Source organism: Vicia villosa, linkage group LG1 (genome assembly GCF_029867415.1).
Source record: "Vicia villosa cultivar HV-30 ecotype Madison, WI linkage group LG1, Vvil1.0, whole genome shotgun sequence".
Taxonomy (NCBI): Eukaryota; Viridiplantae; Streptophyta; class Magnoliopsida; order Fabales; family Fabaceae; genus Vicia; species Vicia villosa.
The window spans coordinates 10,042,308-10,055,651 of NC_081180.1; the positions used below are offsets into that span (position 1 = coordinate 10,042,308).

General features: G+C 35.7%; 1 protein-coding gene across 1 annotated transcript; it reads right to left on the bottom strand.

The window, feature by feature from the left end:
- Positions 1-4,162: 4,162 nt before the first annotated feature.
- LOC131646014 (uncharacterized) lies at positions 4,163-5,794 on the bottom strand. The gene has a single exon (XM_058916215.1). The coding sequence runs from the start codon at positions 5,792-5,794 to the stop codon at positions 4,163-4,165; it is 1,632 nt and encodes a 543-aa protein (XP_058772198.1).
- Positions 5,795-13,344: the final 7,550 nt, after the last annotated feature.

The following is a 13,344-nucleotide window of genomic DNA, read 5'->3' on the forward strand; positions in this document are numbered from 1 at the left end:
CGTTTTTTCTTTTCTTTTCTCCAATTTCGCTACTGCTTATGTGTGTTATGTTGTTGCTGTTCGGTTCGGTTGTGTTGAACTGCAGGTTGTGTTGATGTTGTGATTTTTTGTCGCACTGCGTTGCTTCTGTTTTATTTCTGTGTGCTGAAATCGTCGACGTTGAGAAGTGAAATTGAGTTTAGGTCATGGTTGTTGTAAGGATCTGAGGGATTGAGTTGAGGGGTTTATAGGTTTATGAGGGAGTATGGTTTGTGAGTTGAGTATGGGTGTTTTGTTTATGTTAGATATGAGTGAATCGTGAGCTATGGAATTACGGTTATGAACAGAAGGGTTGTTGAAGGCGTGGTTAGGGGGTTTGAAGTTTAAGGTGAGGTTGCTGAGGTTTGGATTTGTTTGGTGGAGTTTGTGTGTATTCTGAGATTTGAGTGTTTGTGAAATAATTTATGCAGAGGTTTGGGGCTCTTTGTTGATGATTGTTGGTGGCTCCCCCCACCTCTGGTATACTATGATAGCCTCTTTATAGGTGAGCTGGTGAGGAATTGGGGGGAAAAACTGAAGGGTTTTTGAACATAAGTGGTATGCTGATTACGGTTCTTTTTTTATGCAGGTTTGTATGGCTACTTTGGTGCAAGCTTGGAGCAGAGTGGAGCAGGATTTTTGCTGGGTTTTGGACTGTTGTTGCAGCAAGGCGTGGGAGCATGAAGAAGAGGAAAACAACAACTTTCTTTATTTTTATTTTTTTTGTGCAAATGGGCCAATTGTTGTTCTTTTTTTATGTAATGGGCCTCATGGACTTTGTAATAATGTGTATGCATATATGTATCATGGACTATATATTTTATTTTCTAATTTAAATTGATAATAACAATTGAATAACAATCCAATCATTAAATCAATCTAAATAGATATTGCAAAAAAGAAAATGCAAGTTTAACTTAAATAAATGCAAAAGTTGATAAAAAATAAAATAAAATTTAAGATGCACAAAATTGAATGAAAATATGCAAGTATAATTAGGAATGATTTTGATGCATAAAATAAAAAATTATTACTAATTGAAATGATGAGGAATCAACTTCGAATTTCATACTAATTTGAAATGTAATGTGTGAAATCGAAACTTATTTTGGATGCAGATGAATTGACCAATGCTAATGCAAATGGATCAGATGAAAAAACTTAGGTCAAAATTTAGGGTGCGACAGATGCCCCTATTTAATTATCTTTAGCCAGATAGCTCGAACGACTTTGATCTTCGGGATATCAAAGGCGAAAGGTAATTAAATACTAAGTGACCTAAATTTTGGCCCTTGATGCGATGAAATGAATGAATGCATGGATGCATGAATTCTTGTTGAGGATATGAAGCCGAAAAAGTAAATTATGTGGGGATTGAAATGATTGGTTAATGAGTTCCAATGGGAATACTTGCTGGGAAAAGGCAATGGTGCCAAAAGAATCGTTCTCAACCAATGAGTTGAATAGATTAGAAAAAGGAAACAACCAACATTGACCAATGAGCTAATGAAGGTGAACAACAATTCGTTACCAACCAATGAGTTGATTAAAACACAAAGCTAACATCAACCACAAAGTTGATGAAATTCGACACATCGTTCTCAACCAATGAGTCGAGTACGATTAAAACAGGAAACGCCAACATCAACCAATGAGTTAATGAAGGTAAACAACAATTCGTTATCAACAAATGAGTTGATTAAAACAAGGAAACAACCAACATTGACCAATGAGTTAATGAAGGTAAACAACAATTCGGTATCAACCAATGAGTTGACTTTAAAAGACATAACTAACATCAACCAATGAGTTGATGAAAGTCGACACGTCGTCCTCAACCAATGAGTTGAGTGTGATCAGAACAGAAATAAAGTTGCCATCAACCAATCAGCTGATGAGGGTATGAAGAAATTGTTTCAACCAATGAGTTGATTTGAGTTGAACGGAAAATGAAAGACTAACCACAACCAATGAATTGAAGAGGTAAATGATAAATTTCAACCAATGGGCTGACAACGAGAGAAAGATTATTCTCAACCAATGATTTAATTAAAATGACAAGAGAATTGACGATTGATTTCAACCCATGGGTTGGCTCAAGTTAACAAGAAGATAATGATCCCTTATGTATGCTTTGTGCTTATGTATGAGACATTTTGTTTTTTCTCTTTTGTGCAAATTGATGCACGTGTAATGATGCATATGATAATTTGATCAATGTAGGTAATGAATTTACTGGATATGTGCCAATGGGCAATGTTTTTTTGAGTATCCATGGTGAACCAGGCGTGGTTTTTTCAATGGAAAAGACCGAGCAAGATTGAAATTTTGATGTTGTGGGAGGTTGCCCCATGAATGATATGCATGATTGATGAATGCACGCTATGAATGAAATTTATGGTTTGGAATATTTGAAGAGATGCCCCAGTGGAGGGCAATGATTTTTTGTGAGGTGGAAAAGGTATTGTGGTAGGAAGCTTGTGCAATCATAATTCCCGACACCAATTTTTAGTTTGAGGAGTACTACTTGATATGGCATAGTCTGTTTGGACTGCTTGAAGGAAAGTTCTTGGCCTTGATTTGCCCCAGAATGCTGAGCCTCTGTAGAAATTTATTTTAACCAAGCTTTTGGATTCAAATTGATGATCCTGAGATGACATGCCCCAGTCCTTGGGAACTTTGAAATGAAACGGCCCCAGTGAAGGACTTCTAAAGTGATGCAACCCTGATGGTACCACTTTTATGCTCTTCAAATGATTTCCATTATTGGAACTTCCTTGATGGAAAGTGTTGATTTGCAGATAAAACTATTCCCTTCAAAATGGTAATTTTAATGCGACGTGCATGCGAGTTTTGAAAACAAATCATTTATTGAAATGAAACTGTGGTGTAAGATGAATAAATCCCAATGAGGATGCAATGGAAGTTTGAAATCAAAGATGTTAAAGATGATGTGATAACATGGTATCAAACAAATGATTAGTAAATATTCAGGAGTCAGGTTATCGCAACCTTGCTTTAGTATGCTTTCAAAAGAAACCTTGCTTCAATTAGGACTTTCGAAGGTTGTAATGTGGTCGGGTTCACGGTTTAAGAAACAAAAGATATAGGCTCAAATTTTGATTTTAACCCACCCATTCTTCGTGATGTACTCCAGTCCTAAGTTCAGTTGACTCTCATAAGTATTCAACTTCCAAGAGAATTTGCGGATGATGTTTGAGAACCAATGAGTTCTAAGGTGGCAGTCACACACTCTTCTTTGGAAATCACACAAGTTCGTTCGTGTTTTTTTTTTCGACTATGATCTTTTGATCTCTTTTTTTTTATTTTGACTTTTCTATCCCTAATTTTTGCCTAAGTCTCCTTTTTAGGTTTTGACTTAGCGGGCTTTTCTTTGATTTTGTTTTTTTTTGAACAAGCTTGTATGACATTTGTTCAATGATATGAGTTTGAGAGTTGCGACTGCCATATTGATGCTCCAAGGGAAACAACTGTTGTAAGCTTTGAATGTTCACTACTACTTCGACATTGTGTACGAAGAGAGGATGTGGTTGAACCTTTGATCGGGAATGGTTCCCATGAAATGATTCTCTTGGAAATCGGATGTATTAATCACTTTAACTGAACAACTACCCTGCCCCAGGTTTTTGATTAAGGGTTTCAATTTCGTGCGGAAAGAAAACACCTACTTCTAAGGCTCAAAGGGGTTAACAAGGGATTATCATCCTTATATCTCCAGTGTTTGGGGATTTGAAAGAATGCCTGTACATCATCAACAAAGTTTTGTTTGAAAGCACACTGATGCAAATTGAGTATTCGTTTTTCGTCATCCTCCCTCTAATCTTGCTTAGACTGAAAGCTGATAAAGAAAGTGAAGTGGAAGTGCATATTTTTTGTAATTTTGAATTTGTGTAAGTGATACGAAAATAAAACAAGATAACACAATATGATTGGTTCAAAACAAAATGCAATGCTCATTTCATTAAAATTACGATTAAGGATTACAGAATTCAAATGCGACAAAGCACAGTACAAACAAGGAAAATTAAGAAATGAAAAGACAAATGTCTAGTAACTATCAGCAGCAAGGATGAGCTTTCCCGTCTGATAACTGGCTTTAGGAGCATCCCTTGTGTTTCAGCACTCACCGGGGTAGAGGATTAGTGACCACATTCGGATTAACATCTCGAAAGGTGAGCATCTTGCTCTCGATCAGGTCCTGAACCTTCTCCTTAAGAACCCAACAGTCTTCAATGGAATGACCAACTACTCCACTATGAAAAGCACACTTAGCATTCGGATTATATCCTTTGGAGAATGGTGGTGTTGGAGCCTTAGTTGGCCTAGGAGCTACCAGCGACTTATGGACGAGTGCAGGCCACAATTCGGTGTAAGTCAATGGAATTGGGTCGATGCGACGAGGCTCCTTTGGTGGACCTTTCTGAGGCCTATTTTGATTATTCTGTCCATTCTGACTTTGTTGAGAATTCTGTGGAGCACTTTGCGGAGCATTCTGATGAGAAGCATTCCCTGGTTGTTGATGCGATGGCATGGGTAAGTATGGTTGTTGATGTTGAGCAGCTGCGACACACGGATACTGATAGTAAGGCATGAATGGCGTTTGTGGATAAATCGAAGCTTGGTAGGGTTGTGGATTCTGAGTTCCTTCACCACCAGTCACTACAGCATTAGCTTCACCTTCTTTCTTTCTCTGGAAGTTTCCTGGGAATCTCTTTGGTTGGTTGTTGTTGGGTGATCCAGCAGCATTGACAATCTTGCCATTTTTCAAACCTTCTTCGACCCTTTCTCCAATGGTGACTAGGTCAGCAAAGCTAGAAGATACACTTCCGATCATTTTCTCATAGAAAACTGGATGCAAGGTATCCATGAACATGCCAGTAAGCTCTTTTTCAGCAAGAGGAGGTTCGACTTGAGCAGCTAACTCTCTCCAGCGTTGGGCATACCCTTTGAAAGTTTCCCTATCTCTCATGGTCATAGTCTGAAGTTGTCTGCGATCAGGGGCTAAGTCCATGTTGTACTTGTATTGTTTCAGGAAAGCTTCGCCTAAGTCTCTCCATGTCTGGATATGCTCCCTCTTCAAACTCATGTACCATTTCAGAGAAGCTCCAGCTAAGCTATCTTGAAATATGTGAACAAGCAATTTGTCATTGTTGGCATAGGCAGCCATCTTACGAAAGTACATAGTCAGATGATCTTTAGGACAAGTATGCCCCTTGTATTTCTCGAACTCAGGGACTTTGAACTTTGCAGGCACAGTTAAGTCAGAAACCAAGCAGAGGTTCATGGTATCAAATCCAAAGATGTCATTTCCTTCAACGACTTTCAATCTTTTCTCGAGGACATTGTACTTTTCTTTCACCTTTTCCACCTCGTGGTTGTGTTCTTGATCACCATGTTCGGAATCATCAACATGATAGACAAAAGGAGGAGGCTGAACAGTAGTGTGAACAATCGGAGGCTGTTCAGCAATGACTGGTATTGGTGCAATCTGTTGCGCAGAAAGTCCTACTCCCAAAGTATTCGCGAATGGGGGAGTGTAGCCAGGTGGTAAACCAAATTCTGGCCATGTAGAAGGTGGCCTCTGAATAGTAATGGGATCCTCAACAGCTTCGGAGACTTCAGCTATGACAGTTCTTTGGGGTTCAGCATCCCTAGCTATTAGTACTTGCATCATCTCAGTGAGCTTGGTGATGCTTCCCTTCAACTCATCGATTTCCATCCTAACTTCCATGTTGTGTTGCTCTTGGTCAGCCATTCTTCTTCGGGAAACACTACGTGTCTGATAGGGATGTCGGGGAATCAGCTTGCCTTGTTAACTGTTGGCAGAAGACAGGTATGAATACTGGATTTTGGGAAATGCATGTTTAATGAATGCGAATGCGTGATGGTTTTTTATGCAAGAGTGATTCTTATGAGATGCAATGGCATACGTACATCATGGAATGCAACACAATGCTATTAAATGGATGGATGTAATCTGGGAAAAAACACAACCTAATGAGGAAGGCTCCTTATGATGGGATAGTTCAATGTTCTTTACCCAAAGATCCCCTCACATGATGGCTCTAAGGTTTTTGATAGTAGAGATGTCTACGTCACCATAGTTGGAACGGGTTTTAAAGGTCCTTGGAGTTAACGACGAAATCAGATTTCTGTCATGCGGCGGGCGAACCATCTTATGACAAATTTCATGACTAAGTCTCTTCCAAGTGGGGTTTTCGTATTAGCCATTCAAGGTGTTCACCTTGGGGACTAGCACTACACAACCACCTCCTAACTTATGTTTTCTCTCTTGTTTTTCAAAAGCTCGGGTTGAGAGCTTCACTCAAATATCATTCCCATACCCACAGATGAATATATACGGAAATAAAATAAAAGCGATAAAGCAAGATTAAATAAACATAAACAACAAAAGAGTAAACATAGAGAATATAAGAATAAGCATAAAGAACATAAGAATAAACAAACAAAAGCAAACACTCAAATGCAAAATGAACTAAACTAGGGTTGACTCTCTTAGGATTTCCCCAGCAGAGTCGCCAGCTGTCGCGGGTCAAAAAAATCATCGCCACGAAATTGTATCGAACAGAGTCGCCACCAAATTTTATTTATTCCAATGGGAAAGGGAAAATATTGATAAAACCCACAAATGAAATGAAATGGACAAAGATGGTCTTCGCAACCAAATTTGGGTTCGGGAGTCGGTTAAGCAAGGGGAAGGTATTAGCACCCCTTGCCTCCATCGTACTCGATGGGACCCATTTAGTCGTTTCGCAATCGAGTGTTAGCTTAAGTCTATGTTTATTTAATCAAGAGAAAGAACATGTTTTTTTCTGGTTTTTAATTGTGGAGGAAAAAGATAAGATTTTTTATTATTATGCTCGCCAAGACGTTTGAGTCTTGTGCCTACGTATTCCCAATGGGGAAAGTCAGAGCAATCGTAGTTCGAGGCTATGAAATTATATTTTTTATTATTAGTGTGCTCGCCAAGACATTTGAGCCTTGTGCCTACATATCTTCAATGGAAGAATCAGAGCGATTGTAGTTCGAAAGAACTACGAATTTGTTGATTGATTTTAGGATGGATGATTGCGGACGTTTAGTAAAGTATTTGAGCAAGGTGTTCACCTAGCGCGTCCTTTACTCAAGGTATTCAACAGGAGCGATCCCCATTGTCACTTGTTGTCCTTGTTAATTAATGTATTTTGATTCAAAAGATCAAGGTATTCAAGAGGTGTCCACCCCTTGTCACTTAACCTCTTGGTTTGATTAAAGTGTTTTGATTCAAAAGATCAAGGTTTTCAAGAGGTGTTCACCCCTTGTCACTTAATCGCTTTGATTTATTGTTTGATTCAAAGGATCGAAGGTATTCAAGAGGTGTTCACCCCTTGTCACTTAATCACGTTGATTATAATGTTTGATTCAAAGGATCGAAGGTATTCAAGAGGTGTTCACCCCTTGTCACTTAATCACTTTGACTTAATTAAAAAAATGTTTTTTATATTTGACTCAAAGGATCAAAGGTATTCAAGAGGTGTTCACCCCTTGTCACTTAATCGCTTTGATTTAATTAAAAAAGAAGCTTTTGCACTTGACGTTGGATCAAGCGTTTTAGGGTTTATGAAATGGGTCTAATCGCGCTTGGACAGAAAAAGACAATTTTTGAAATGAGACTCGCACGTGGGCGAGATTTGCACTTGGGCAATGAAAAGACTCCGCACTTAGGCGGAAAATGAAGTAATGAGTTTGAATTGATTTTTTAAAGTTTTTTGTGAGAAAATTTGAAATAGACTCGACATTGGATCGAGAAATTTTATTGAATGAAAAAATATGTTTTTTTTGAGATTTTGAATTTATTCTAAGTAAAAAAGTCTTGTTTTTATGTTTTTCTTGAATTTATTTTGATAAAATGAAATTTATACTAGTACCATTCATATATTTGAAAATTCATTTTTGAAATTGGGCTTAAAACATTAAAGCTAAAGTGATAAGAAAATGAAAACTAACAGAAGAAAACCCAAAGGGGTGGGGATCGGGTCAGGTTCTTGAGAAGCCCAAACCAAATAAATCCAAAAAAAACTAGAGATTAGGAGCTTCAACCGCTCCATACTCTTCCTCAATCCAACCGTGTTATTCGGTCATCTCTCTACTTTTTTCGAACAAAGAAAACCTCACGCTTCACTCTTTCTCTCTCGCAATTTCTCTCTATTCCTCTCGATCTCGATTGAACAGCAGCACAAACAAACAAGTAAACAACTAAAACCCTAACCCCATTCAACCCAACATTCCCCAATCCATCTATGTTCAGAGATTCACATGGTGATTACAAGTTAAAGTTGCAAGTATAAGCTGGAAAAATAAAAGACAAGGAAACAGGGCAAAAATTGAATCAGGATTTACCTCAAGGTAAACACGTTTTTTCTTTTCTTTTCTCCGATTTCGCTACTGCTTATGTGTGTTATGTTGTTGCTGTTCGGTTCGGTTGTGTTGAACTGCAGGTTGTGTTGATGTTGTGATTTTTTGTCGCACTGCGTTGCTTCTGTTTTATTTCTGTGTGCTGAAATCGTCGACGTTGAGAAGTGAAATTGAGTTTAGGTCATGGTTGTTGTAAGGATCTGAGGGATTGAGTTGAGGGGTTTATAGGTTTATGAGGGAGTATGGTTTGTGAGTTGAGTATGGGTGTTTTGTTTATGTTAGATATGAGTGAATCGTGAGCTATGGAATTACGGTTATGAACAGAAGGGTTGTTGAAGGCGTGGTTAGGGGGTTTGAAGTTTAAGGTGAGGTTGCTGAGGTTTGGATTTGTTTGGTGGAGTTTGTGTGTATTCTGAGATTTGAGTGTTTGTGAAATAATTTATGCAGAGGTTTGGGGCTCTTTGTTGATGATTGTTGGTGGCTCCCCCCACCTCTGGTATACTATGATAGCCTCTTTATAGGTGAGCTGGTGAGGAATTGGGGGGAAAAACTGAAGGGTTTTTGAACATAAGTGGTATGCTGATTACGGTTCTTTTTTTATGCAGGTTTGTATGGCTACTTTGGTGCAAGCTTGGAGCAGAGTGGAGCAGGATTTTTGCTGGGTTTTGGACTGTTGTTGCAGCAAGGCGTGGGAGCATGAAGAAGAGGAAAACAACAACTTTCTTTATTTTTATTTTTTTGTGCAAATGGGCCAATTGTTGTTCTTTTTTTATGTAATGGGCCTCATGGACTTTGTAATAATGTGTATGCATATATGTATCATGGACTATATATTTTATTTTCTAATTTAAATTGATAATAACAATTGAATAACAATCCAATCATTAAATCAATCTAAATAGATATTGCAAAAAAGAAAATGCAAGTTTAACTTAAATAAATGCAAAAGTTGATAAAAAATAAAATAAAATTTAAGATGCACAAAATTGAATGAAAATATGCAAGTATAATTAGGAATGATTTTGATGCATAAAATAAAAAATTATTACTAATTGAAATGATGAGGAATCAACTTCGAATTTCATACTAATTTGAAATGTAATGTGTGAAATCGAAACTTATTTTGGATGCAGATGAATTGACCAATGCTAATGCAAATGGATCAGATGAAAAAACTTAGGTCAAAATTTAGGGTGCGACACTCCCCTCGTCCCAAAATAAATGTCATACTTGACACTTTCACACAAATTAAAAAAATATAATAAATGAAAGGGAGAGAATAGTAATTTTACCAAATTATCCTTATCAACTATTGTTGTATTTGAATTAGCATTAATGTAAAGTGAGAAAACAATAAACTAAGAGTATTAATTGGATGGTACAATTGGAAGATGAAAACTAAAATTGCATTGGTAACCTAAAATGAAAAGTATTTTGGGACAAATAATTTTTTTAAATGTGACACTTATTTTGGGATAGAAGGAGTACTATATAACAAAGTGTATGCGACAGATGATGACTATTAGTTGGTTTTGATGATGACAACTGATGATGCAACAGTTTTGAAGACAACAACTTCAAAGGTCGAATGGCTTATGGGTGTTGAGAGTTTTATGTGACAAGAGGAGTTAATTTCAACTGCCAAAATAAAGCTCTTTCAGATGACACCTGATCAACAAGATATCTCAAGCCTCATTAGTCAAAAAATTCAAGTTCTACTTAAAGTGTTAAGTCATGGTTGTATCCAACAAGGGAACATGAAGAGGTGGAGTTGTAAAAGTGTGAAAGCTCGTATGAACATGTGGGTCAAGTCTTAAACTGATCAGTTAAAATGTAAAAGGTCAAGAGTAAGTCTTGACGTACCATGGAAATCACACACATAAAAAGAGGTTTTCAAAACCCTTTTTGATTTCACAAAATCTCTTGAAAATCTATCAAGACTTGTGTGAAATTGATTAAGAAGTAGTTCTAATCAATTAGGATAGTTTTTACATTGCCTAATAGATTAAGGATTGGGTCCAATCAATTAGAGCAAGGTAAAATGACCTCTTAATCTATTAGAAAAGCTTTAAATTGATTAATGCATATAGTAATTTTAGGATTTCCTTTTGGATTAGGGTTGTCATTTTTGAAGGTGTTTTAATCGATTACCAAGTAGGGTTAATGGATAAAATTAATAAATTGGCATGTGGATCATTTATATTTAGAGCAAAAACATTTCCTATATAAATGAGGTTTCTCCTCATTTTATTTGACACTGAAATTCTAATTAAAAAACCTTTTATTGTTAGGCTTTCACAACGTTGGGGTTACTGTAGCCTCTTTAACTCCAGGTAGCTTCATGTATGGTTTCTCCTTTGTTTGAAAAATTAGCTCCCATATTCTACTCTCCATCCAAGCAATGCCTTCGTTGGAATTTTTGGCTTCTAACATGTTACAATCAAAGCTGTATTGGTGGTTTACATTCATCTTTGTCCTCTTTGCTTTGTGCTTGATTGTATTTTTAACATCCCTACCTCGATTGTTCTTCTGGGCTTCATTGCAATCTTCATCATTCATTACTGCTCCTTCTTGGTATGTTTTATCATCTTTTTCTCTTTATTATTTCTCTTCCCTTTATGCATGTACTTGATATTATAGTTATGACTATGTGTGTTATGATTTGTCTTCTACAACGAGGTATCCTTATGAGGATTCTGGTTAAAATTTTCATTAATCCTGTCGAGGTTTCACCTTTTTCCTTTTTTTTCTCTCCTGCTTTTTAATTTATTTGTCCCATCATCTTCTGACCTATATCTATATACCTTGTTTGTACTCTTATTCGAGGTGTTATTTCTATTGTTGTTTTGATCTCTTTGCATGTTGATTGGACTATGAGTGTCTTCTTTGTTGAGTTGATTGTGAATTTTTTGATCATTTTTGTGAGTGGAAATATTACATATGTATTTTTTTATCATTGATGTTTTTAGTATGAATTTTCTTGATTTTAACCTTCTTATTTGATCCATTTTAGGTGTTGACGTGTATCTAGTTTTTTTTGTAGTTCTATATAGTACTTGTTCTTTGCTCCAATGGTTTCCCCTTCACACCAAGTGTTGTCTAAGCTAAATATTTTATCCTCTCTATCTCTAGCCTGATGTTTTTTGGAATATTTTTTACTAATCTACTTTCTTATTTCCAAATCATTTAGGTATTTACACATCTTTTGGATCTCGTTGTCTTCTTGATCTTTATCATCCATGATTATTTTCCTTTTGGATTTTTTTTCTTCCTTGACAAACATACATTATCTTCTCATTTTTTGTTACTACATTTGATCTTGCCCTGATTGGTGCAGGACTTGTCATTTATATGATGATCATTACTCTTGGTGTTGCCTTCAGGTATGCTGATGCCTTTATTTTTAGAAGTGCTTTGAGGATTATTGACTTTATTTATCATATTGCCCATGCTATCTCTATTAAAGGTGTGTCTATTTGTGGTGTTTGTTTTATATTTTCCATCATGTGCTCATCCTCATTATTATGAGCTATATGAAGAGACTTCTTGTTGATATGTTCAATGTAAATATTTTCTATGATATTGTTGTTGTTTCTTATTTTTGTGTGAGCCTGATTGGATTCAATAATCTTGATGATTTTGTGTGTAGTTTCCGTGTTATTAGTGGGAATGTTGTGGTTATTGTTGTTTCTAGTAGTATCTACCTCATTCTTCCTATCCAAGGGATTATAATCTAGGATGAATTTTTATGTTCTAGGATTTCATCCATATCTTATATGCATTATCATAGTTAGAAGGGTTAAGGTTATTAATACATTGATAGTTATGGAAATAGTGGTACTCTAATTTGACAAAGTGTTTTCCATATTTGTTTGTCATCCATATGATGGTATCCTCCTCATCTTGATGTTCTATAAGGATTTGAATGATTTTATTGTTGCCATAGGGTAAAAAGGTTTCACTAATGAGGAAAATGTTTCACTTATTATTGCTTTGGTCAATTAGGTAGAGCTCTCAAAACGGGTTATCTACCCCTAAACGGGTCTCTGACTTTTTAGGGTTGGGCCAAAAAAGATTTGTTGTAATATGGGCTAAATAATTTCTACCTGAGTTCGGCCCTACACGAGCTTTGGACTACTCGGCTCTAAATAAACTATTTTTTAATTTTTTTATACATAATTTTTTTTTTAAATTTGATTATATTTATTATAAATACAATAAAAAATTATGTTATTTTAAATATAAAGTATTTTCAAGAACTATGTTATATTTTATAAATATTATAACATATTTTTAAGTAAAATACATGTATTAATTGCATAAAATAAAACTAAAATATTTAACATAAGAGAAACTAATAGAATATAACATAACAATTAAATATTAATTTGATTATATTAATGTATAATATTTAAAAGAGAAAGATTGAATTGAGATAAAATATTGTGAGAAAAATCAATGTATTGTTTTAGAGTAAGACAATATATATATAGTTATGCGGACCTAGCGCACTAGTAGGGATAGCAAAAAAATCCATACCCGCGGATATTCGTGGATAAAATTCGTCACGGATACGAGACGGATAGCTTAATAGATATCCGCAGATAAAATAAATGGATATTTAAATACTTGTTTAATAATGGATATGGACACGGGTTTAATGATATCCATACCTGCGGATATCCATATCCGTTAATAAATTATAAGAATTACTTAAATATTAGTTTATTATATTTTGTCTTTTCATCTTCTAAAAACTAGTCATCTCATTTATTTATTTTTAAAGTTTTCTTTGAAGAAAACATTTTACATTCCATACAAATCAGATTGGTCATTTCCTATTTAAGCTTCTTATTTACTTCATGCCTCACTTCAATAATTTCACCGTCC